The sequence below is a fragment of the Eptesicus fuscus genome, chromosome 6, assembly GCF_027574615.1.
Source record: "Eptesicus fuscus isolate TK198812 chromosome 6, DD_ASM_mEF_20220401, whole genome shotgun sequence".
Taxonomy (NCBI): domain Eukaryota; kingdom Metazoa; phylum Chordata; class Mammalia; order Chiroptera; family Vespertilionidae; genus Eptesicus; species Eptesicus fuscus.
Window position 1 is genome coordinate 75100757 of NC_072478.1, and position 25867 is coordinate 75126623.

The window sequence follows — 25867 nt, forward strand, 5'->3', positions numbered from 1 at the left end:
CTGTACTTTTGCCTCTTGGATCAAAATTGTATCACATGCTTATGCTGAAATCATTCACAGGCAAGGGGAGTGAATGATTATGGTTCTTAAACTATTGTCCTGGACACTTTCAGGGGGTTCATGAAGTCAAGAGTATTTCCATAATAACCCCATCATATTATTTGCCTTTTTCATTCTCTCATGGGTGTGTAGTGTAGTTTTCTAGTGGCTGCATGGCATGTTATATTGAACAAATTGAATATAGAAGATATAATAACTTCACCTATCTTCTATTAAGCCAGACATTGAAGAAATTTGCGCCCTGGCCAGTGTGGATCACTTGGTTGGTCAATGTAACGTGCATCGAAAGGTTGCTGGTTCAATTCCCAGTCAGGGCTCAATCCCCAGTATAGGGTGTGCAGGAGGCAGCTGATCAATGTTTCACTCTTTTTTTTTTAATATATTTTATTGATATTTTACAGAGAGAGGAAGGGAGAGGGAGAGAGAGTTAGAAACATCAATGAGAGAGAAACATTGATCAGCTGCTTCCTGCACACTCCCTACTGGGGATGTGCCCGCAACCAAGGTACATGCCCTTGACTGGAATCAAACCTGGGACCCTTGAGTCCACAGGCCAACGCTCTATCCACTGAGCCAAACCGGTCTCGGCAATGTTTCACTCTTATATCGATGTTTGTCTCTCTCTCCCGCTCCCTTTCTTTTTCTCTAAAAAAAAAAAAAAATTTGTAAGTAAATATTAATAAAGATGACCTACAATAAACTAAAGCTCTCTGGGTCTGGTCCTTATTAATTAATTAATTACTTTAAAAATCCTCATGTGAGGGCGTTTTCATTATTCTTTTAAAAAAATATTTTCTATTGATGTTTCTATTTCTCTTTCCTTCTCCCTCTCTGAAATCAATAAAAATATTTTATTTTATTATTTTTTAATATATCTTTATTGATTTGAGAGAGGAAGTGAGAGGGAGAGAGAGATAGAATCATCAGTGATGAGAGAGAATCACCGATTGGCTGCCTTCTGCATGCCCCACACTGGGGATCGAAACTGCAACTCAGGCCTGTGCCCTGATCAGGAATCAAACCATGACCTCCTCCTGGTCCATAGGTCGATGCTCAACCACTAAGCAATGCTGGCCAGGCTTCATTGATTTTTTTTAAGTGTTTTTTAATTTTTATTTCAGAGAGGAAAGGAGGAGAGAGAGATTGAAATATCAATGATGAGGAGAATCATCCATTGGCTGCCCCCCCCCCTCCCCACCCACCCCCGCACGTCTCCTATTGGAGATCAATCCCGCAATCCAGGCATGTGCCCTGACCTGGAATCGAACTTCGACCTCCTGGTTCATAGGTCGATGCTCAACCGCTGAGCCACACCGGCTGGGCTGATTGATTTTTTAGAAAGAGAGAGAGAGAGAGGGAAACATTGATGTGAGGGAAACATTGATTGGTTGTCTCCTGCACGTGCCCGGACTAGATTTGCCCTGACATTGCTCCAACCAATTGAACCACACCAGCCAGGACTGGTTCTTATTAGCACAAAAGTTTAAGAAGGGCTGGTTTTACACTAATCATAATTCACCTCCTAAGACAGAATTGGGTTCATCCCTGGTTTGATAAAAATGACTAAGTATTGGATGGATGGATATGTGAATAAAGGCATGTTAAAAAAGAAGAGGCTTAATGGTTGCTGGGCAGGCATTCCATATACTTTAATTAGCATATTATATTCACTTGCATGAAATTCACACAGTTGGGTTAGTAGTCAGAATACCTCAGGCTAAATTAAAAGTTTTGGTATCTTTTACTTATAAAGTTAAATATATTGATGTTAATTCCATTATTTTTCTGATAAGACTTTTGGGTACAGTGTTGGATCCTAGTTTCCTTGACATAAGGTCCAAATACTTTCTTCAATTCAGTCTTTGAAGAGTACATTTTGAATTTTAGCCCTGGCTGGGTTGCTCAGTTGGTTAGAGCATTGTCCCAGTACACCAAGGTTGCAGGTTGAGTCCCTGGTCAGGGCACACACAGGAGTCAACCAGTGAATGCATGATGGGTGGAACAACAAACAGACATTTCCCTTCCTCTCTCTCTAAAATCAGTCAATAAATTTAAAAAATTATTTTCTGCTGCAAAAATTAATTTCAAGGTTTGAGAATCTTTTCCATTCCCCTCTCTAACTACTAGAGATGCCTGGGACCTGTCATCAAATAAATATGTGGACTGAGCTTCTTGTAATAGAACATTTTGGCATTTTATGCTCTGCTTTGTCTCTCAGTGTGAGGCTCTTGGGTTACATTTAAGAGAGATCCTATTAGGTAGGTTTTATTAGTGTACCTCAAACACTAATGTGCATGTGTAATCACCCACATATTTTGTTAAAATGCAAAATCTGATTCAGTAATTTGGGGTAGCATCTGAGATTCTGAATTTCTAACAAGCTTCCATGTGATGCTGCTTCTGGTCCTTGGATAAAACTGAGTAGCAAGACTATAAACCCTACAGGAGAAAAGATCTGAATCCTGTCAATATAGGCTGAATGTACATGCCTTCTGTTGCTCCCTAAGTAAGTTTAGGCTAGTGATTCTGAGATTGGGCTGCTGCAGTTACAAGCCTTCTAGATAAGAAAGGGGGCAAGCAAGGGTAGATTTGAAAGATTCATAAATGAGTTAATAGCATTAGCCTTTGATCTTGCAGTGAAATTTTCATAGTGTTTTATTTTCTATATTGTAGTTGTTGGAAGTGTGGTCAAAATAAATTGGATTCTTTACTCTGTGCTTAACTTCTTTCTCTGAGTGTCAGAGGAAGTGGAAAGTTTAATTTGAACATGAGATTTTACAATTCTTATGTGTCATTTACTTGCAGGTATTGATCAATATGACAGAGATAGCATCATAAATGACTTTAAGAATGGGACCTGCAAACTTCTTGTGGCCACTTCTGTTGCTGCCCGAGGTTTAGATGTGAAACATCTGATTCTTGTAGTAAATTACAGCTGCCCCAACCATTATGAAGATTATGTACACAGAGCAGGACGAACTGGAAGAGCAGGCAACAAAGTAAAAAAAAATTTTAAGTTGATTTTTATTATATTAAAATCTAAGTGTTTCTTTACTGTTTTAAGGAGTACGTAATCAGAGTTATGGAAACATTTAAAAATCCTCCATCAGCCTGGCCAGGGTGGCTTGGTTGGGCATGTCTGTTTCCGGTTCAGTCCGCCAGGATACATGCCTGGGTTTTGGGCTTGATCCCTGGTGGTCGATATTCCTCTCTAACATAGATATCTCTCTCTCTTGAGGAATAGTTGAGGTGTTCATCACGTGCATATGTATGTCTAAGTATTGTTAAAATTACACATGTCTACATATTTTGGAAATTACCAGATACCAAGCTATTCTCTGTAGTTAGATGGTGTTAACCATTTGTGTCCCCTTTTAGGATTTTTTACCTGCCTAAAGTTTCTATGTACATCTATGTATTTGGTTTAGAATCTTTCATTGGTTTTTTAAAAATATGTGGGATCATAAAATATACTCAAACCTATTCCTATCACCCCTGTTTTTGTCCCCTCCACCAATGCACATACATATCACTTGCTTCTTTGACTCAGGTATTCCAGTAAGTATACAGGTCTACTTCATTCTTTTTGCTTGTTAGTTTTTCTTTCTTTTTTGTTTGTTTGCTTGTTTGTTGTTTAATTCATTCTTTTTGAAGGAGCAGAATATTTTGCTGTTGGAAACATTGATGATGATATGGTTGATATTCCAACCCTAGTCATTTCTGCATACTGAAGCAATAATAACGTTAATAGTAATAGGTTATATATATGGAGTACTGATTAAGTGCCAGGCACAGAAGTGCTTTATGTTTGTCATTTCATCGTCACAACTTCTCTTTGAGGTGAATAATACTATCCTATTTAATAGATGAGAAAAGTTGAGGCACATAGAAATAAAGTTACTTGTCCAAGGTTACACAGCTAATTGATGGCATTTATTCTTTTAACCTGAGTTATTCTGTGGATTTGGGAAACCATTTATGTAAAGAACCAGGTAGTAAATATTGTAGCCTTTGGTGTCTTGACATTCTTGAGGGCAGTGTGTGGGAATGGGGTAATTCAAGGTGCTGGCCATGCGCTCTCCCATGCTTCATAGTCATGCCTTACAAAATTAAAGAAATCAAGGACTTAGTGCTGATAGCCAGGCAAAAGGATGCCAAATCTGTCAAGATCAAGAAAAATGAGGATAATGTGAAGTTTAAAATTGGATGCAACAGATATCTTTATTCCATGGTCATCACAGTTATAGAAAAGTCAGAGAAATTGATGCAGTCCCTGTCCCCTAGTTTGGCAGTGAAGGAACTGAAATGAACCAGACATACTTACTTGAATTGTATTAAAATGTTTAAAACTTAAAAAAATAAAATTGTAGCCTAGCTGGTGTGGCTCAGTCGACCAGTGAACTAGGAGGTCACGGTTTGATTCTTGGTCAGGACACATGCCCGGGTTGCAGGCTTGATCCCCAGTAGGGGACAGGTAGGAGGCAGCTGATCAATGATTATCTCTCATCATTGATGTTTAATTAATTAATTTATTTATTTTGTCCTCATCTGAGGATATTTTTCCATTGATTTTTAGAGAGTGGAGGGGAGGGGGAGAGACAGTGAGAGAAACTGTGGGAAGCCACCTATTGTCTTCTCTAGCAGAGAGGTGTGGACAAGGTGCCCAGAATACTGGTGACCCTTGAGCCCTGGCAAAGGTCAGAGCTCTGCACCCACTGTTTAGTCCAGACAGTGGGAGCTGAAGCATCTTCCCCACCGGACAGTCCTGTAAAGCCTTACTGATAAGATAGTCTGCCTGTTACTGGAATTGCCTGCCTAAGGGCTATAGGTGTATCCCAAATTGAATAAAAGGATGGCAAGGCCTGAGCCCAAGCGGAGTCCTTCCTCTTGCGTTGGGCTCCCGCCTGGCCCCCCAATTTCCAAATTATTATTTCTTGCCTCGTCTCTTTCATTTGCACGCGGCTCCTCTTCCAGAGCCTGAACCCTGAACCCTGAACCACGCGGGACGTGGGTCTTCACAAGAAACATCCATGTGAGAGATACATTGATTGGTTGCCTCCTGAGACTGCATCCGGGCCAGGGATTGATCCTGCAGCCGAGGAAGGGGGTACATGCCCTGTGCCCTTTGATTGGAATCAAACCTGGGACCCTTCAGTCTGCAGGCCGACACTCTAACCATTGAGCAAACCCGCCTAGGGCTCATCATTGATGTTTCTATCTCCCTCTCTGAAGTCTAAAAATATATTTTAAAAAATAAAATTGTAGCCTTTTGGGGCCACATGTGATCTCTGTCATGTATGTGTGTGTATACATTTGTACACAATCTTCAAAACATGTAATACCATTCTTAGCTCATAGGCAGTATAGAAACAGACCATGGGTCAAATCTGGTGATTAGATATTCCTGAAATAAAATACTAAACCATGTTTTAAATTTTATAACATTTCAATGGGAGGGGCAAAGCATTTTGTGAAGATGGCAATCTGAGTTTGCTATTTCTGTATTTTAACTTGTCTTTCTCTTGCCTGAACCAAAAAGCTGCTGGGACATATGGTGCCTTAGACTTTAGAATATCCTAGCGAGGTGATGTAGTTGATTTTATTTTTGCAAGATGGTTACAAAAATAAATTTAAAAAACAAGTTGCTTTTGTATCTAAAAAATACCATGATTATACACACATATGGTTTTATATCTTTTATTGCTCTTAAATATATGGGAAGCTACATTCTAGGAAACTGGTATGAGGTAGAGTGGTGCACTAGTAGAGAAAGGGAACATAAGCCCAAAAGGGAAGGAAAATGCTATATTAAATGTGTACGACAGTGCAATTGTGTAAAATCAATGTGCCTGGCCCGCATGGCTCAGTGGTTGAGTGTGAATCTATGAACCAGGAGGTCAAGGTTCCATTCCTGGTCAGGGCACATCCCTGGGTTGCAGACTAGATCCCCAGTGTGGGGCTTGCAGGAGGCAGCTGATCAATGATTCTCTTATTGATGTTTCTATATCCATCTCCCTTCCCCTCTAAAATCAATAAAAATATTTTAAAAAATAAAATAAATTCACATGTGTTTCTACTTATGCATAAGAAATTAGATACTTTCTGGTTTTGCTCTTCATTTTTGAATATTAAACTTAGATATTTAACTTTCAGCCATTAGACAATTTAGTAGTACTTTTTTAAGGGTCTTAAAACTTTAGTGATGGAGTCTTAAGTGGATTTATTGGGTGGTTTAGATTTTATCTTGTGATCTAAATAGGATTCATCTTGTTAGTGTCTAATAGTTTTACTTTTCACTATGCATTAGGGTTATGCATATACTTTTATCACAGAAGATCAAGCTCGCTATGCTGGTGACATCATTAAAGCTCTTGAATTGTCTGGGACTGCAGTGCCTCCTGATCTAGAGAAACTGTGGAGTGACTTCAAAGATCAACAGAAAGCTGTGAGTTTTTTTAACTCCCATTTTTATGTAAATCATTATTGTGTTCTAAACTTTGAATATTTAATATAGGGCTTTTAAATCTTCAAAGGATTATTTTCTTTTGTCTTTATTATTGAAAGTAAGACAGATGTACTCTTTTTCTTCCCATTGACCCACCCTTTCTGGACTGTTCCCTTCCCCCTCTCTAGGCCTTCACCACACTATTGGCTATGTCCATGGGTTATGCATATATGTATATAAATTCTTTGGTTAATCTCATCCCACCCACCCCAAGGATTACTTTTATTTATCTCTAGAGAGGGGGGAAAAAGAGTGAAAGTAAAATCCTTTTGATTAAACTTAGTATTTTCATTAGTTTACCTTCAGATCATTTTTTTCTCACATGCTAGATGAAGTGTAATTGTTAAATTGTCATACTACACCTTAAACGATATTAAATTGCTATAAATTTCTTAACATTAAAGTTTTAAACTATGAAATTAACTTTTTTTTTTCCCTTGAAAGGAAGGGAAAATAATTAAAAAGAGTAGTGGGTTCTCTGGTAAAGGATTCAAGTTTGATGAAACAGAACAAGCTTTGGCTAATGAGAGAAAGAAGTTACAAAAAGCGGCTCTTGGTCTGCAAGATTCAGATGATGAGGATGCTGCAGTCGATGTAAGTGTTGTTCTAAGTCTCTTTCTTGCCCATAGAAACAGTTTTTCTTTTCGTACTTGTTGAGATAGCTAATTACTGGAAACCTTGGTTTGTATCCTTCCCAACCTTGTCTTATGTATGTACATATATTCACATGTGCTCGTATTTATGTATTTTCATAAAAATGAGATCCTACTGCTTTAAGACTTTTTGTTGCAGTAACAGTCTTAATAGAAATCTTCCCATTTTAGTACATTTACTGTTACATCATTATAATTTTTAAATCCTCACCCAAGGATATATTTTTATTGATTTTTTAAAATAGGTTTTTATTGATTTCAGAGAGGAAGGGAGAGGGAGAAATAGAAACATCAATGATGAGAGAGAACCATCGATCGGCCACCTCCTGCACACCCTCTGTTGGGGATCGAGCCCACAACCCAAGCATGTGCCCTGACTGGGAATCAAATCCACAGCCTTTTTGGTGTACGGTTTGATGCTCCAACCAACTGAGCCACCTGGCCAGGGTTCCTTTACACTATTCTTGATGGCTACATCATACTCTATTGTATGGATGTTCTACCGTTCAATGAATCAAACCCTTATTTTGAATATATGGGTTGTTTCTATATATTTATTATTTGGAATATACTGTACTTTACTATTATATACTACTAGAGGCCTGGTGCACGAATTCGTGCATGGTTAGGGTCCCTTGAGGTGGCCTGCGGGGATCGGGCCCCAGCTCATGCCTCTAGCCTCGCAGCCCCAGCTCACTCCCCCAGCCTCGCAGCCTGACCTGGCACCCAGCCTTGGCCTGGTGTCGCCCCTCACCTGCTCCACCATCCCGCCTGTGGGGCGGTCATTCGGGGCTGGGGCCCCCGCCTGGCTCCCTTAGCACCTGGAAGCCAGGCGGTGGCCCCACCCCCCGCTACCACAGCCACTGGTTGCAGTCTGTGGGGCGATTGGTCAGCTAATGCCTGCCGTGTTCCGCACCGCACCCTGGTGGTCAGCACACGTCATAGCAAGTGGTCTAACTCCCAGTCGAACGGCCACCCAAGGGGACAATTTGCACATTAGGTTTTTATTATATAGATTATATAGATACTTTACTGCCTATCCTTGCACATTTAACTTTTGCACATTCAAGAGATTAAGTCTGAAGGATGAGTGTATAAAAGGAATTGCTAGTCTTAAAGTATTGTCAGATTGTCCTTATAGCAAAGTATATGTATAGTTTTCACTCACTGTAGTGGTTTATCAGAGTTCCCAGCTCCCCATATCTATAGCAATATTGGTATTAATCTTGCTCTTTTAAAATTTAATTGTTATAGAACATCCTTAGCCTATATAATAAAAGCCTAATATGCTAAGTGTCCAGTCATCTGGTTATCCATTCAACCAATCAAAGCATAATATGCTAATGATATGCTAAGGCCACTCAACCGCTCGCTATGATGTGCATTGACCACTAGGGGGCAGACGCTAGGACCAGTAGGTTAGCTTGCTGCTGGGGTCTGGCCGATTGGGACTGAGTGAGATGGGCCAGACTTGCCCTGGAGCCCTCCCGCGTCCCTCCCTGGCCCTGATCGTGCACCGGTGGGGTCCCTCGGCCTGGCCTGTGCCCTTTTGCAATCCAGGACCCCTCGGAGGATGTTAGAGAGTTGGTTTCGGCCTGATCCCGCTCAATGCAGGAGCTGCCCCCTGGTGGTCATTGTGCTCCCACAGGGGGAGCGCTGCTCAGCCAGAAGCCGGGCTCATTGTGGCAGTGCTAAGTATGTCCGACCTAAGCCATCAGTCAGACATCTCCCGAGGGCTCCCAGACTGCAAGAGGGCACAGGCCAGGCTAAGGGACAACCCCCCCCCTCCAGTGCACAAATTTCATGCACCAGGCCTCTAGTTAATAATAACAGTCAACATTTATTGAGTGCTACTAAGTGCCATGCACTGTGCCAAGTGCTTTACAGGGATTATTCTGTTTACTTTTTTATAGTAATCATATGAAGTAGTACTCAAAGTATTCTCATTTTATAATTGAAGAGACTAAGGCTTAAATAATCTTTTCGGGTTTATATTGCTATTGTGGGAATGAATGAGTTGGGACCTGTATCCATTTCATTCTACTTTAAAGTCCATGTCCTTAATGTATGGAATTATTTTGACCCAGTGAAGGGGGATTCTGAGGACTTAACAAGATGAAGGTTTCCCAGAGTATTCTTTGGAATCCTAATCCCTCAGGAGCTTGAGCTTTAGAAGAAGATTTTTTTAAAAACAGGTTTTTCAGACTGTTATGTTTCACTCATAAAAGTAATGAAGGGGTATTTGAGAAGATGTTTTTATTATAAAAGAATTTTGGAAAATCTGTCCAGTATATACCACTAGTAGTAGCATTAACATATCAAAGGATGTGATAAGTCCTTAATTAAAGAAGCTTGTTTAACTTTGCTTAACCTAGAAATTCTCCAACATATTCAGTCTCTGGTCATGTAACATTTTTTCACACACCCTGTTAAACCTTAGCTTAGAACACAATTTTGGAAATCAGGAATTCAATCTGTTGTTGTCATTTGAGGAATTGTGGCCCAGAAAAGTATTTAGTCCATGACCACAGTGGCCCAGGTTTCCACTTAACCCCAGGCCATTTCTTTCTAGTATACCAGACTGGCTTACAAGTCAATTAAGTCAGTGTTTAGTTACCCATAATGGTGTAACAAATCGATCCAAGACTTAGTAGGTTAAAAGAATAAACATTTATTATCTCACAGTTCCCGAGGGTCAGGAAATCAGGAGCAGATTAGCCAGGTAGTTGTGGCTAAGGGTCATACCCAGCTGCAGTCAAGTTGTCCCCAGCCGCAGTGACGCAGGGCCATCTTCCAAGATGGCTCCCTTACTTTGGCAGAATGCTTCCGTTCTTGACTGCTCTGCCTGCATGCCCTCACAGCATGGCCGAGGCCTTTTCCCAGAGCAAGTGATCCTAGAGAGAGCAAAGAGGAAGACTTAGTGCCTTTTATGACTAGTCTCTGAAGTCACACACTAGCACTTCTACGAAGCAAGTCACAGTCCAGCCCACATTCATGGACAGGCTCCACCTCTTGAAGGGAAGAGTATTAAAGAATTTGTGGCCTTGTTTTTACACCTCAGTGTTGTTTTTTGTTTTTTGTTTTAAATATATTTTATTGATGTTTTACAAAGAGGAAGGGAGGGGGATAGAGAGTTAGAAACATCGATCAGCTGCCTCCTGCACAACTCCTACTGGGGATGTGCCTGCAACCAAGGTATATGCCCTTGACCGGAATCGAACCTGGGACCCCTCAGTTCGCAGGCCGACGCCCTATCCACTGAGCCAAACCGGTTAGGGCCTCAGTGTTGTTTTTATTGTCACTTTGAACATTAAAAAAAAATCTCTTATTGTTTCTCTGATTGTTGAAATAAAATATACTTTTGGTGAAAAATGAGAACAATACTGAAGTGAATAAAGTCAAAAGTAAAGTTAACCCTGCCAGCTAGCACCATACACATTCTCCATTTCTGATTTTATGCATTGTTTTGGATTTTAATGCTATATGTGCTATTTAATATAAAACTGTTAAATGAAGGTTTTTCTAAATTAACCTAATTAAATTTAAACAATGAACAAAATTTCCTCCTTATTTAAGATTTAGAAGATAAGACTCTATTAGCCTAATCTGAATATATGAAGGGATTTACATCTCTTTAGTTGGCAGTGTTAATCATAATTTTGGGGCAAAAGGCATCTTTAAAAGGAACTGCAAATAGTTTATAAGGTAGATGTGGCAAATCTGAGAATTGCACAGTCACAGTAGGAATTGTGTGATTCCTGGAGAGCAAGGGCTTTCGGCATTGCTTTTGCTTTGATGGGGAAACCTACCTTCATTTCTTTCTTTTCTTAGCTCAAAGGAATAAAGCAATAAATTGGTCTTTTCTGATTCTGTTACCTGGTTTTAAAGCAAATCCAGTTGAATTTTAAGAGTCTGGAAGAATTTTGGGAGTCTTATCTTAGGAACATGGTTGTATCATTCTCCCTGAGAATCAATGACTCATTCCCCCCATTCCCCAGTATTTTATTTTTTTGTTTTTTAATATATTTTTATTGATTTTAGAGAGGAAGAGAGAGGGAGAGAGAGATAGAAACATCAATGATGAGAGAGTCATTGATCGGCTGCCTCCTGCACGTCCCCTACTGGGGACAGAGCCCACAACCCGGGCATGTGCCCTTGACTGGAATCGAACCTGGGACCCTTCAGTCCACAGGCCGATGCTTTATCCACTGAGCCAAACCGGCTAGGGTTCATTTTCTCTTTTTTAAATTGTCCATTGGCCTTAAGTTATTGCCCTTCTTCCAGCCACTTTCATTGCAGTGTATTTGGCCTCTAGGCCTGAGTGCTGGGGTATGTTAGATGCATCATGTTGGCTGTTCTGTCTTGACAACACGCATTCCTTATTTGCTGAACTGGGAAGTATTTTCTGGACCACTCAAGAGTCTGCATAAGTGGTTCGTGTAGCATTGTATTTGTTTTCAATTTTTTTTCACCAGACAACTGATTTTTTAAAATGAAATGTGTCGCTCTTAACCAATAGCTGGTATATGTTCCTGTTGATCTGTGTGGTTGAATTAACATAAATGTAACTGATTCTAGACTTCTGGTAGAAATATTTTTTATTAGTTTCTATAGATATATCTGCATTGGTATTTTTAACACAACTTCTGCTGACCTTTTTTTCATTTTGTTTAGATTGATGAGCAGATTGAAAGCATGTTTAATTCAAAGAAGAGAGTGAAGGACATGGCTGCTCCTGGAACATCTAGTGTTCCTGTTCCAACGGCTGGAAATGCTGAGAAATTAGAAATTGCTAAAAGATTGGCTCTTAGAATCAATGCTCAGAAGAATTTGGGCATTGAGTCTCAGGTATTAAGTAATTTGTTCCAAGTTTTAGTTAAAACTTTCTATAAGTTCTTTGATTTAAATGCTTTTTAGGAATTATGATGAGAGAGAATCATTGATTGGCTGCCTCCTGCACACCCCACACTGGAGAATGAGCCCGCAACCCAGGCATGTGCCCTGACTAGGAATTGAACTGTGACCTCCTGGTTCATTGGTCAGTGCTCAACCACTGAGCTGTGCTGGCCGGGGCTAACTGAGGTCTCAATGCCTATTCTGGAAGGCTGGACTGTTAAGCATGTTAGCCATCGAGCATGTTATAAAGTACTATATTGATTGCTCTTACCAGAATCTTAAAGAAATAACTTTCTTTTTCTCTATTGATTTGCTTTTACTGGGAGTGTTTTGAAGACTTTTAGAGTTTGTGGACCTGCAGGGCAGGCCCTCTGTCCAGTGGCTGTACAAGTTCAGGTCTATAGCACCTAAGCTGGGATGACCAAGCCATAGGCTAGTGGTGGAACCAGGCTCGGAGCCTCTGGTCTGTGAGTCTGTTTGTTTAGCCAGTGAGGTATCATGAAGTATTTACTGCCCCCAAGCCTCTGCCTACTCAGAGCTGGGATGGCAGTACCTAAATTTTCTGGGATTATTACTGCTAATAACTCTTTATTAGAGAAATCAAATAGCTGTAACTTTTCACTGTTGGAAAATCTTGAGGTATGAGTCAGGTATTACCCCATGGAAGGGTTCTGTTCAGATTAAGCATATAGTAAAGTCAAGTTCAAATTAAAAAGGTAAAAGGTCTTGAGTAAGTCATTTACTATCATTTATTGAATATTGTGTTGGACCATGGGGAGAAGAGTATCTCAGTGGTGATAGGGCATAAAGATTCTAATTCAGAGGCAATTCCTGGGAGTCCCAAAGCATGTAAATGATTTTAGGAATATACTATGTTTAACATCAAGAGTTACCTAATTATCTATAATCCAGTAGAACTTTTTATTTATTATTTATTTTTATTAATGCAATTTTTTGTACCTTTAAAATTATTTTTTATTGTTTTTAGAGGAAGAGAGAGAGAGGAGAGAGAGAAACGTCGATGTTAGAGAGAAACATCGATCATTTGCCTCCCACACACGCCCCAACTGGGGATTGAACCTGTAACCTGGGTATATGTCCTGACTGGGAATCGAACCCACCACCTTTTTGGTATATGGAATGACTCTCCAACCAACTGAGCCACACTGGCCGGGGCTATGAGCCAGTAGAACTTTTAATACAGAGTTGAATGTTCTTTAATTTTCTCATCAAAGTAAAGGATATATATCAAACTATCAGTTAAAAATATATATGGCTAAATTGCACATATGGTAGGAATCTACATTAGAAAGATGCTTTTAGTTAGTGACTTTACAGAGAATAATTGGTGGGATCCCTGATCTTGTCTCTGCCCTCAATTGAGATTTGACTGTAGTTCTACTTTAACTGCAGGATGTGATGCAACAGGCCACCAATGCAATTCTCAGAGGTGGTACCATCCTGGCTCCCACTGTGTCTGCAAAAACCATTGCAGAGCAGCTTGCTGAAAAGATCAATGCCAAGCTCAATTATGTGCCTTTGGAGAAACAAGAAGAGGAGAGACAGGATGGTGGACAGAATGAATCTTTTAAGAGATATGAGGAAGAATTAGAGATCAATGACTTCCCACAGGCAAGTAACAGACTTAAACGTTTTGTTGTGGAGTAGGAGCTTTTTAAAAATATATTTTCATTGACTTCAGAGAGGAAGGGAGAGGAAGAGAGAGAGAGAAACATCAATGATGAGAGAGAATTATTGATCAGCTGCCTCCTGCACACCCCACACTGGGGTATTGAGCTTGTAACCTGGGCATGTGCCTTCATCAGGAATTGAACTGTGACCTGCTGGTTCATAGGTCAATGCTCAACCACTGAGCTACGCGCCAGCTGGGTATAGAGTAGGAGCTTTTGCTTCTTAGGAGTGAAAACCTCTTCTTTAAAACCCATGAACATTTAATTTTATTCATTTATTTAAAAAATGTTTTTAAAATTACAGTTTCCATTCAATATTATTTTGTATTAGTTTCAGGTGTACAGCATAGTTGTTAGAAAATCATATACTTTACAAAGTGCCATGAACATTTTAATAGCTACTTTTTATCTAGATAGGGGAGACAACAATAGAAATTCCATTTTTATAAATATGTTCTAGGCATGTTAGGGTTTAAATGAATTTATGATGGTGTTAATTATAATCTTAATATTGACCATAATATGATTTAGACAACCGATTCTTTGTCAGTGCACTCAGCTTTTAAATCCTGTTATGAAGTGATTTGCCCCCCCACCCTTTCTTTTATAGACTGCTAGGTGGAAAGTTACCTCTAAGGAAGCTCTGCAGAGAATCAGTGAGTATTCTGAAGCTGCAATTACAATCAGAGGAACATACTTCCCACCTGGCAAGGAACCCAAGGAAGGAGAGCGGAAAATTTACTTGGCAATTGAAAGTATGTACTGTTGGTTCTGTTTCAGGATTGATGTAAATTGTAATAGAGAGAATGTGAAGTCAGTTCTAGAAAATAAGGAATACTTACAAAAAATACTTTTGCATGTTATTTGAGGTCTTTATTTAGAAGGTTAGTGCACATACAAAGGTGAAATGATATGTGTTTGGGACTCCTTCAATTTGGACAATTCATTCAAATTTAAAAATGACTCTGAAAGAAAAGGACTTTTCTTTTAAGGATTAATCTGTTTATACTTCTATTAAGTAGAACATTCTGGCCAAAGTTTAGTTTAGGAAGTAAGTCAACTATATTAATAGTCTAATTAATGAATTTTTAAGCAAATATTGCCTTTGAAATTATGTCCATAAAAATTCATGCAGACCTTTAAAAAATAACGAAAGGACAACTAATACCGTAACTTGAAGAATATAAGTAATGCATTAACTAAGAGTGATCTGGTTTGCATTATTGTTGTTATTGTTACTCCTCACCCTAGGATATTTTTTCCATTGATTTTTAGAGAGAATGGGAGAGAGAGGGAGAAACAGAGAGAAAGACACATTGATTGGTTGACTCCTGCACACATCCCCCTTGGACGGGGATTGAGCCTGCAAATGAGGCATGTGCTCCTGACCAGAATTGAACTTGCGACTCTTTAGTCCAAGAGCCAACGTTCAAATCACTGAGCAAAACCAGCTAGGGCTGGTTTGCTTTTTAACCAATTTTCATACATTCATGTGTGAATTCAGAAGGTAGTTTTCATTTTCATTTTTATTTATTTTCCTAACTAGAGGCCTGGTGCACAAAATTTGTGTATTTGGAAGGGGGTCCCTAAGCCTGGCCTGTGCCCTTTTGCAGTCTGGGAACCCTCGGGGGACATCTTTAATGCTGCCACGGAGACAGGAGAGGCTCCCACCACTGCTGCTGTGCTCACCAGCCATGATCCTGGCTTCTGGCTGAGTGGCAGGCGCTCCCCCTGTGGGAGTGCACTGATCAGCAGGGGGCAACTCCTGCATTGAATGTCTGCCCCCTAGTGGTCAGTGAGCATCATAGTAACCAGTTCCACCTTCGGGCTAAAACCAGCTCTCCGACATCCCCCGAGGGGTCCTGGATTGCAAGAAGGTGCAGGCAAGGCCGAGGGACCCCACTGATGCATGATTGGGGCTGAGGAGGGACCGCAGGAGGGCTCCAGGGCATTTCACTCAGTCCTGATTGGCTTGACCCCAGCAGCAAGCTAACCTACTGGTCGGAGCATCTGTCCCCTGGTGGTCAATGCATGTTGTAGTGAGCAGTTGAGCAGCCTTAGCATATCATTAGCATATTACACTTTGATTGGTTGAACAGACAGCCGGACACTTAGCATATTAGGCTTTTATTATATAAGATGTGTTATTCTGCTGTGTGGTAGGACACTCTGCCTCCCTTTATTTCTATTTGAACATTTTTGTCATAGACTTTTAAATTAGAGCAGTCAGGTCCATTTCATCTCTTTCATGAACGAAATAATTGTTGAGTGCTGTTGTTGGAGCTGTGGGGACGTTTACTCCATGTGTTGTGTAAGCCCAGAGTCTGCATACCTAGTGCTTAAATGGCTGCCAAGGAGCTGCTCCCACACCTTGTATAATGTCAGACACCAGTCTACTACTTTGAGTTATACACATCAGTTCCATCAAGGAGGCCTTACCTGATCCCACTTCACACTCTGTGTATAGCTCTTAACCTGCTTTGTTTTTCTTCACAGCACTCATCACAGGGAAATTATAGTGTATTTTTACTTGTGTCTCTTTCCTTAGAATGCAGTGACTTTGAATGTAATGACTGTTATCTTCTGTATTTCTAGTGCCTGGCACATGGTGACACTTGATAAGTTTTCAGAATAATGCATCTGATTAAGCCCTATAGTCACTTGTCTTCAGGACACAAACTATTTGACAGGCATATATCCATTTGATCTCTCTAAAGCAGCACAATAGAATTCGCTGTGATGGCTATGGAGTGCTTGAAATATGGCCATTGTGACAAATTTTAAATGTTATTTGATTTTGTAAAAAATGTATTGATTTTTTTTTTGAGAGGGAGGAAAAGAGAGACATGTTGATTTGAGAGAGAAACATTGATCAGTTGTCTCCCGCCTGCACCCCGACTGGGGATTGAACCTGAAACCTGGGCGTGTGCCCTGTGGGGAAATCAAACTGGAGACCTTTTGGTACATGGGGCAACGCTTAACCAACTGAGCCACACTGGCCAGGGCATAAATGTTACTTATTTTTATTAAATTAAGTTTAAGTAGTCACATGGCTGATGGCTACTGTACTGGATAGCTCAGCTCTAAAGTTTGTTGTTAGGAAGATCAATGGGAGGTTATTTAGATCCATTGAAAGTATATTGTTAAAGAGGTTTAGTGAAATAAACATTAACTAAAATGACTTAATTATATGTTAGGAATTATTTTTAGGGTTTATTTCTTTCCTGGCCAAAACAAAGAGAATTTCACAGAAAGTAAATTAGTACTTTGCCCAGTCACTTTGCTTTTAATTGGTGACCTCAAATTGTTTTTATGTGGCTTCTTACTATAAAGACTACCCCAAGAGAAATACATGTGCAGTGTGTATCCCATTTACCTCTAAATAGAAACTGTTTCCTGACCAAAATGCCTGATGGTGTCAGAGTAGGTTAAGTAGATTAAGAAAGGCATGCTGGAAAGTTCTGTTACCAAGATTCAGCAGTTGTTGTTTTTTAATAAGTCCTTGCCTGGTTGCTGTAAACTTTTGATTAGTTTCCAGAGTTCTGATAAAGTTTATTTTAATAGTTTTTGCAAGTTTATTTGCTGCTTTTGTGGAGGAACAGACTTTTGGAGTTCCCTGTTCTGCCATTTTCAATAGTGTCACTCTTACTATTCGACTTTTTAAAATTAATTATGAATTAGGTAAAACTCAAAGATAAAATCACATTCAGCCTTTATATTTTCCATGATATTGCCATTCTAACATTACTATATAATAAGATTCATACATGTTTTTAAATGGTGTACAAAGGAAGTGGATTGAGAACTAGTTAAATTTCAGTTTTTTATTTGTTTGTTCTTGTGACTTTGATAAACTGACTCATATCTATTTCAAGTCAGGTTTTTAAATGGCACCCTATGTATCCTGAAAGACTTTTGGTCTGCCAGTGACTCAGTGTGTTTCTAAATCATGTGAAACTGTTTTTTATTGTGTAGTAATATGAGGAGTGCTGGCACCCAGATCTGCAAGGAGAGAAAATTACACTGATGTTTTCCTGCATTTGGGACTGGACAGGTCGCCCTTAATTGCTCTGTTCATTAGGCCACCATGCAGGATGGAGACACAATGTCATCCAGTGGAATCTGATGATAAATAAAACCTTTGTGCACATGGAGTCAGCCTTTAGCCTCATCTTGAATATCATGGGTAGTATTTAAGCAAAACCAGTATGTAAATGCTTGCCTTATAAAGAGGCAAATCAGAGACATGACTGCTCTGAAAGGGATCTTCTATGTAATTTATTAATTTAAAGGTAATTATGCTTGTTTATTATAGTATAATTATTTCAAGTTCAATTTACATATAATTTGATCAGAACACACCTCCTATACTACCAAGTGAAGTGAAAAATCCACAGTTTCTGCTGACTTTTCCATCCACCTAGATTGGTTCTGGTCACTTCTCTTCACTGTCAACTTGTGCTCAGGAAATAATATGTAATTTTATAATTGAGGACCCCCCTCCCCCCAAGTAAAAAGATAACCTTGCCAAAAATGAAGCTTGAAAATCTAGAGACATAAGATGCTGAATAAAATCTGGAAATTGGTAATTAAAATGATATAAATCTTTGAAATTTTTCATAGACGATTCGATTTGATGGGGTCTTTCAAACCAAATCAACTGAACACTAATAGGGTGAAAACAGGTGTTGGAAGGAGCCTAGTGTCATCTGTTTCTAGTTCTGTAATTGGAGGGACCCCACTGCCTGGCTCCTTGGAGGCTCTTGGGCTCAGCAGCTCCAGGCCTCCCACCAGGCAGCGGGAAGGAGAACAGGAAGGACTTACATGCCTAGCCACCCTGTATAATTTATAGCCTGTTTTGTGACCCTCTTTTTACTGGTGGAGAATCCCTTAAAAGCAGCCAGAGTTGTTTTAGGACCAATGAAAGGAAATGCCTCTTTTTCATGGCAGCTTATAAACATATGTAACCTATTACCTAAAGAAGCTATGTTAAGTCAAAAATTTAAGTGGTTCAAATGGTCAGACTTTTACTAAAATAGAAAAGTTACTCTTCCATTTAAATCTAGATGAGAGTCATTTTTCTTTTTAAAATAGCACAGAATGTCAACAAACTTCACACCATCTCATGCCAAGTAACATATTTTGCTCCTGAATTTCAGTTTGGTTGTGATTTTCAGTCTGCCTTGGCTCTTGATTCTACCCTTGTTCATTCTCATCTCTCTCTCTCCCTTCCAGCACCCACAGCTTTACAATCTTGTGGTTGGAAGCTGGTGGAGCTATAAGATTTAGATACATGGCATAGCCCTACTCATGGCCCTTTCCTTCCTGTTGTTAAACGGTTTCTTCTCCCTCTGCCTCCTCTCCTTCTTCCTTCTCCTCGTCCTCCTCCTTTTCCTCTCCATTCTTCCCTCCACTCTTCCTTTCTTCTCTCTGGTGTCAAAAAGGTTATTCAATGTAATAAGTGGGGGAGGGGGATTTTTCCCATATCTTGTGAATTATTTTCCTCATTTGGTTTTCTCAGTGATTAAAATGTAGTTCTCTACATTGCACCCTGACATATCACTCCTAGTCCTTAATCTCTAGTTTACTTCTTTGGTCCAGCTCTTTTCCTCTTAGTGCATACTGTGCTGTCTCTATCTAGGCGTACCTACTCCCTGTTCTTGTTGCTTGACTTCGTATCTCTCCACATGTCCCCTTGATGGCTCTCTAATCCCTGTCTCCTGAACCACTGGTTCGTATTTCCATTGGCATTGCTGACCTTTCCAACTGATGTCCCATGAGCACCTTTATTACAGTGATCTCAGTTGAATTTCACCCACCATCACTGCTGATAACACCTGTTCTTCTTCTTGGATTCAGTATCTTCTTTATTCTTATTTTACTTGCTGCTCAACTGTTTTTAGCATCTTACTTTGTACCTCTTTTTTACTGTTCACTTCTGGTCAGAAAAAGCACATTTTGTCCATTCTACCCGAAAAATGTGCTTTCATGGTGGTGTGAACACAATTCTGTGAGAGTACTGAGAAAAAAACAACTGCCTGGAAGTTGGGGAAAGCTGCTTGGAGATATATTTAATTAATTAATTAATTAATTAATTTAATTTTTAGAGAGACAGAGATATTGATGTGAGAGAGAAACATTGATTGGTTGCCTCCTGCACAAACCTCAATGCGTATGTGCCTTGACCAGGAATCTAACCCCACACCTTTTTGTATATGGGATGATGCTCCAACCAACTGAGCCACATGGGCCAGGGCGTAGAAGTGATATTTAAAAGTTATTCTGGTAGACTACTTCCTAGCTATTTATCCTGTTGTAATATCTTTACAAGTTTGTTTTTCTAGTAGCCTACAAGATTATAAAGAGCATGGAGTTCTTCGTATAATGAATCTCTCACAATATACATGATGGGTACATAATGTTTCTTGAATTATTAACTGTGAATGGATGTCTCCAGCCTGCCTCAGCCCCTTGGCTACCTCGTTATCTTCTTTCCACTCTTTTCCAGCCACGATATACTTCTTTTACTCTTCAGTATGTAATCCATCCTTCCTTTCCTCCCGTCCTTTCCTCCCTTCCTTTCCTCCTTTCCCGCTCTCCCTCCCTCCCTTCCTTCCTTTAAAAATGTTTTTATTGATTTTAGAGGGGAAGAAAGAGAGAGAAACATCGATTGGTTGTTTCCCATATGCACCTTGACTGGGGACCAAACCCGCAACGTGGGCATGTGCTCTGACCAGGAATCGAACCAGTGACGTTTCAGTGCACGGGACAACCCTCAACCAGCTGAGCCATACCAGCCAGGGCAGCATGCCTTTCTTAATCTGTACCATTGCACATGTGATTCCCTTTGCAAAATACTCTCCATGTCCTCTCTTCTACTTTTTCTTTAATCCTCCATTCACCTTTAAGACCTTTCTGAAACATTTGTGGACTTTAACGAAATAATAAATATCCAATAAATATTTGTTAAATAAATGAACCAAGGAAGTTCTATTTCCCTTTAACTTTTTCTTACTCTCTTTTGGATAAATAGCTAATCATCTTTTCTTCATTCTTTAATCAACATACCAAGAATTCTTAACAGTACACGCATTGTAACCTCATTGCTTACATTTGAAACTCTGAAAGTATTGAAAACAATAAGCAGCCATTATATACTGTGGATGATGTTTCACCAGTATTGAAAGGCTGTCTTGGCAGGTAGCACAATGTTTCTGAAAGTCACCTACAGTATTCCTGGTGGCTCTCCATGACATGGATACATTTTCAGTGTAATTCTGATAATCGTTTTCCACTGCTCACCAGGTGCCAATGAACTGGCCGTGCAGAAAGCAAAGGCAGAAATCACCAGGCTCATAAAAGAAGAACTGATCCGGCTGGTAAGTGAAAAAGACCTCAAGGACTTAATTTACTTTTTTAATAAATGTTTTATTAAATTGTAATATAAATACAGAAAAGTGCACAAATCACAAACCTATAGCTCGATGAATTTTTACAAAATAATAAGCACACTGATGTGATCACTATCCAGATCAAGAAATATAGTACATTTATCAGCATCCCAGAATCCCTCCCATGCTCCTCTTCACCATTCATCTCCCCCAAATGTAACAATATTCTGACTTTTAACATCATAGATTAGTTTCACCTATTTTTTAATTCTATGTAAAGTAGAATAAAAAACTCTGTACTTTTGTATCTAATTTCTTGCACTCCTCCACATTACTTTGAGGAAATCATTCCTTGTTGCATGAAGAAATAGTAATTCATTCTTTTTATGGCAATATAGTATTTGATAGTATTTGATTGTGTGAATATACCACAGTTAATTTATATATTGGACTTTGGCGTTATTTTCATTTTTGGTGTTTATGAATAATGCTTCTATAAACATTTTATTCCATGTCTCTGTGATACAATTAGTGTGCTTTTCTCTTGGGTATAAACCTTGAAGTTAGAATTGTTAATTAGGATTGCTAATTATAGGGGAAATGTGTAGTTTAGCTTTAAGTTGGTATTACTGAATAACTTTCTAAAGTTGTTATACCAGTTTACATCCCTTCTAGCACTGGATGAAAATTCTAGTTTCTCTGCATTTTTGCCAGTACAGGTGTTGTCAGTGATTTTAAACTTAGGTAAAGACTTAATTTGATTTTGGAAACGTGCCTTTTATAGACCACCTTTCCAAAGGAGGCAGATACGTCCCTGTGTCTTTATCAGTTGAAGCTTGTAAACTCTCCTTACAATTTGTATGTAGGGATGAGAGCCCTTTGAAAGGAAACTGTCCTTTCTTTAAGAATGTGTTTTTGAGGGCTTTTCTAAAATTCTACTTGAAGAACATTCTTTGGGGGGAGGATAAAAAGTGTAAAGACTAGAGGGTACACAAAACAAGAAGGAAGAAGAAAAACAACCTTTAAATCAAGTGCTTAAGACTGTTTCACCAAGGAGTGATAGAAAAAGGACTTTGATGTCACTACCATTAAGTTGGTTCAAAACAGCTGTCAAGGAATAGTCGAGAGAACAGAGAAATGATTAGTTATTGAACAGTTCTGTCTTCCTGCATATAATATTAACATTTTTTATTTTAAATATGATAGTTTTATATGTTTGTAAAGGAAATTTCCTTGCTTTTTCTTACCACCTATCTCTTATTTTCTATTATAGCAAAATTCATACCAACCAACAAATAAAGGAAGATACAAAGTCTTATAAAACATCTGGAAAAAACTTTTTACCTGTGATGGTCGTGATACATGTGGCAATTGTTGTGTGCAGTTTACAATGTATTGTAAATTAAGATTTTTTAAATTCTGCCTTGCTGATTTTTTAAATATAAGAAACCCAGTATTTGCTAAAGAAATCTTCTTGCAGTAAGTACCCCTAAAATTATCAAACTGTATTTGAAGCAGGCCTGTGCCTGTTTTCAGAGTATGATGTCCTTTAAGCTTAAATATCAACATTTTAAATATCTGGATTGAATTCCAGAAGTTGAAAAAAAATGGAAATATTTGGACTTTCTATTGAAGGTAATAAAGTACACAAGTTGCTAAGGGGCTATTCACCTTATCCTCTTGCAATGAAATTGTGATAATCTCTAGAAAAGCTAAAATTCTGTCTAATTTTGTGTCTCCCTTGACTCAGTGGAACAATATGAACTGGATTTAAGAATGTTATAATAGAATTTTTACGAAATGGATTCAGTTTTTGTTTCAATTTTTATCATTATAAATGGACAATAGTTGAACTGCTTTTTGTTTTTTAATTAAAGATTTATAGTACGAGTCTTCTGCATTTCTTTACACTGCAAAGAATTTTAGTATTTACCAGTTAGGTTCACCTCACAACCTCTGACTCTACACCTAGTTACTAACGCTTTTCTAATCTTAATTAAAAAAAAGTGATTTGTAGCCTGTAAATATTAATATGATTCCTTCCCCCGCTGAAAGTATTTGTGTATGCACCTGTACATATAAATACCCTACTAATTTTAATCTGGTTTTCTTCAGGATTATTGTGTATGTTGTGACTTTTCTTTAAAATTTTCAAACATAATAATAACCATGTTTTACACTTAGGCATAAGCATTTCTCAGTGAAACTTAGTTCACAAGGAATCATAAATTACATTTTTGAGCCCTCAGATATATTTCTTGAGTACTCTAATTTAAATTGTTATAATTGGATTACATAATATTCTTTACCATGCTCCTTGTATATTAGAACTTCATATTATTGTCACTTCTTGGAAAAAGAAAAATTTCAGGAATTAAAGAGACATATTTCTTAAATTAAGAAAGTTCCTTTGAATATTCTTGACTTAGAGTTTTTAGAAAAGAAAAAAATGAAAGCATACTATTGGTGTTAAATCATTTAAATAGTACATTAAGTGGTTAAGGTGACAAGGCATATAGATCATTGTTTCTGCAATACTTATCGTTACTGAATAACTACAATATAATTGGAAAATATTCTAAGATGCCTCACATATCCACTCTCTTTCTTAGAGGAAGAAAACAGACAAAACATATGTAAAAACAGAACCAAAGAAACCATTTACTCTAAAGCTCCAGGCATTGTGGGCTCCTTCCCCCCACAATTTATGTATTTGCTTATTTTTATTGCCTAGTGATAGTTTGTTTTCTTCGATAGAATATGCGGCAGTCCCACATTGGTGACAATTGGTGCTCCTTCAACTTGCTGGATCATTTTGAGATTCAGCATTTCACACCATTTTAGCATTACTGCCTTTACGTTTGTATATATAGTTGTAAGAAACCACTGATAGTGTTTTGTTCAAAAATGAAACACATTTCTGTTACTACATTTTTTAGTGTCACATTGACTCTTTGATTTTTAAATTTGAATGATGTATAGACTAATTTGTTTCTTGATGCAATATCAGTATTTGCTCATGTTTTCTAAATTCCTTACAAAATAAAAAGTTGATTCAGTCTGCATTTTCCTAAAATTATCTCTGCTGAAATGTTTTCTGCTGTTTATCTGAATTTGTTTACTTTGGTGGTCATGTGAGCGAAGTATTGCACTCTTTGTTTATTTTAAAATTCTGGCAATTTGCTACTCAAAATATACAGTTCTACTAAAAAATATGTTCCTGAAGAATCGTCTTAGTCTGTGATGGAATTTGTATTTGGCATAAGACAGAAAAATAATAGGTTCTTGTGCTGGTTGGTATTTTACCACAGTGACATGCTTAGAATGGACATGGAAGTGTAGAATTAAATGATAATGGCTAAGTTCTCTCCACCTCCTTTAAAACACTTCATTATTATTTGATATATTTCATATCTTACTAGCATTGTACGTTGGTGTTCAGCTGGTAGTCACAGTGTACCTGTGGCTTTCTTTGATCCTGCTTTTGAGACAGACAGCCCTACATGTAAAGAGGTGTTTGTTTCTTCGAACAGAACCAGCTCTTGAATACCTGGAATTTACAAATCCCATGAAGCCAGCAGTGGGGTCCTCTTCTAAGTAATATATTAGCACCTTAAGAATCACAAGCTAGAAAGCCAAGCCTCCAGATTTGTAATTTGGCTATTTGTGAGCTCTTTCCTTATGCTGCCCTTGCTTTCTTTTATGAAACCATCAGCTAAAGTCCTTTAGTGACAGATAACATAGTGTTTAAGATAGGAGCTGGGGGATAGTAGTTGACATGAGGTCTAGGGTAAAAAGCTACACTTTGTTTAGTAAAATGCTCCACTTTGGTGCTTTATAGAGGATGATGGATGCCGAGTTCTCAGAGCAGGCAAGAGTTATGAGTGGCTAGCACAGTGTGGTGCATGAGAATATTCTTCCTCTTCGAGTTGAGTCTGGAGCTACAAGGTATTCATGTTTTGGTACATAATTTTAAATAAGAATTGGAGTCTATTGACATTTTGTTATACCTTTTGCTTCTGGCACGAAAAGCTGAAGTTAATGTTTAAAAAAGGTGTGTGTGTTAAAAAAGTTTAAAAACAGTTGTGTGCGTAAATATGAAGAGAAAGAAAAATAATAAATGAGTAAGTCTGGAGGGGTAGAGAGGTTGTCTTAACGTTTTGTTCTCTTTAGGTGTTGTAACCATCAGAACACCTTAATAAAATCTCAGTCGAGTGGGGCCTTTAACTTGGAGTCGAACATCTTTGTACACACTGCTTAATAAAACATATATTCTTCTCTTAGGCTACCTCTCTGGGGTTAATGGTGGCTACATTTCCTTCACTAGATAAAGATTTCCTGACATGTTAGCAATTGCAGATATTTGGTATAAGATTATAAGTTCTATATCAACTTACAATTTTCCTCAGGCAGGAATCCAAGTAGAAATGTGAAAAAAAAATGTAAACAAATGTATTATTTGCAAAATTCCTACAATATTAGTGGTCTCACCTTTTTAGTGTCTTATGGCTTAGCTGGTGTATATGTGTATGTTAAGTACATACTGTCAAATCACATGACTGGTGAGGAATTTACTTTTGATTCTTTTTCTTGACCTTGTTCTTTTCTCCAAATATGACATCAGCTTATAAGAGTTCATGATTTTGAAGCTCGAGCCTTTAAAAATAAAAT

At 38.4% G+C, this 25867-nt stretch overlaps 2 protein-coding genes across 4 annotated transcripts in view; both read left to right on the forward strand.

The window, feature by feature from the left end:
* DDX46 (DEAD-box helicase 46) overlaps positions 1-23087 on the forward strand; it is a 49648-nt gene extending 26561 nt beyond the window's left edge. For 2 of the 3 annotated variants that reach the window (XM_028148219.2, XM_054717847.1), the window contains 8 exons: positions 2866-3059; positions 6368-6505; positions 7010-7159; positions 11893-12069; positions 13528-13746; positions 14416-14560; positions 21111-21184; positions 22470-23087. In XM_028148219.2, coding sequence (XP_028004020.1) covers positions 2866-3059; positions 6368-6505; positions 7010-7159; positions 11893-12069; positions 13528-13746; positions 14416-14560; positions 21111-21184; positions 22470-22517 — 1145 coding nt within the window. In that variant the 3' untranslated portion in view covers positions 22518-23087. The remainder of the gene's footprint in view (positions 1-2865; positions 3060-6367; positions 6506-7009; positions 7160-11892; positions 12070-13527; positions 13747-14415; positions 14561-21110; positions 21185-22469) is intronic. The other variant, XM_028148224.2, reaches the window with a different exon arrangement.
* On the forward strand, positions 4157-4480 carry LOC129149478 (60S ribosomal protein L38-like). The gene has a single exon (XM_054717848.1). It carries the CDS (start codon positions 4157-4159, stop codon positions 4367-4369), a length of 213 nt encoding a protein of 70 aa, XP_054573823.1. The 3' UTR covers positions 4370-4480.
* Positions 23088-25867: the final 2780 nt, after the last annotated feature.

What these genes read in the sequence shown, in the direction of transcription:
- LOC129149478 (XM_054717848.1), top strand. Translation starts at nt 4,157, where the DNA reads ATGCCTTACAAAATTAAAGAAATCAAGGACTTAGTGCTGATAGCCAGG.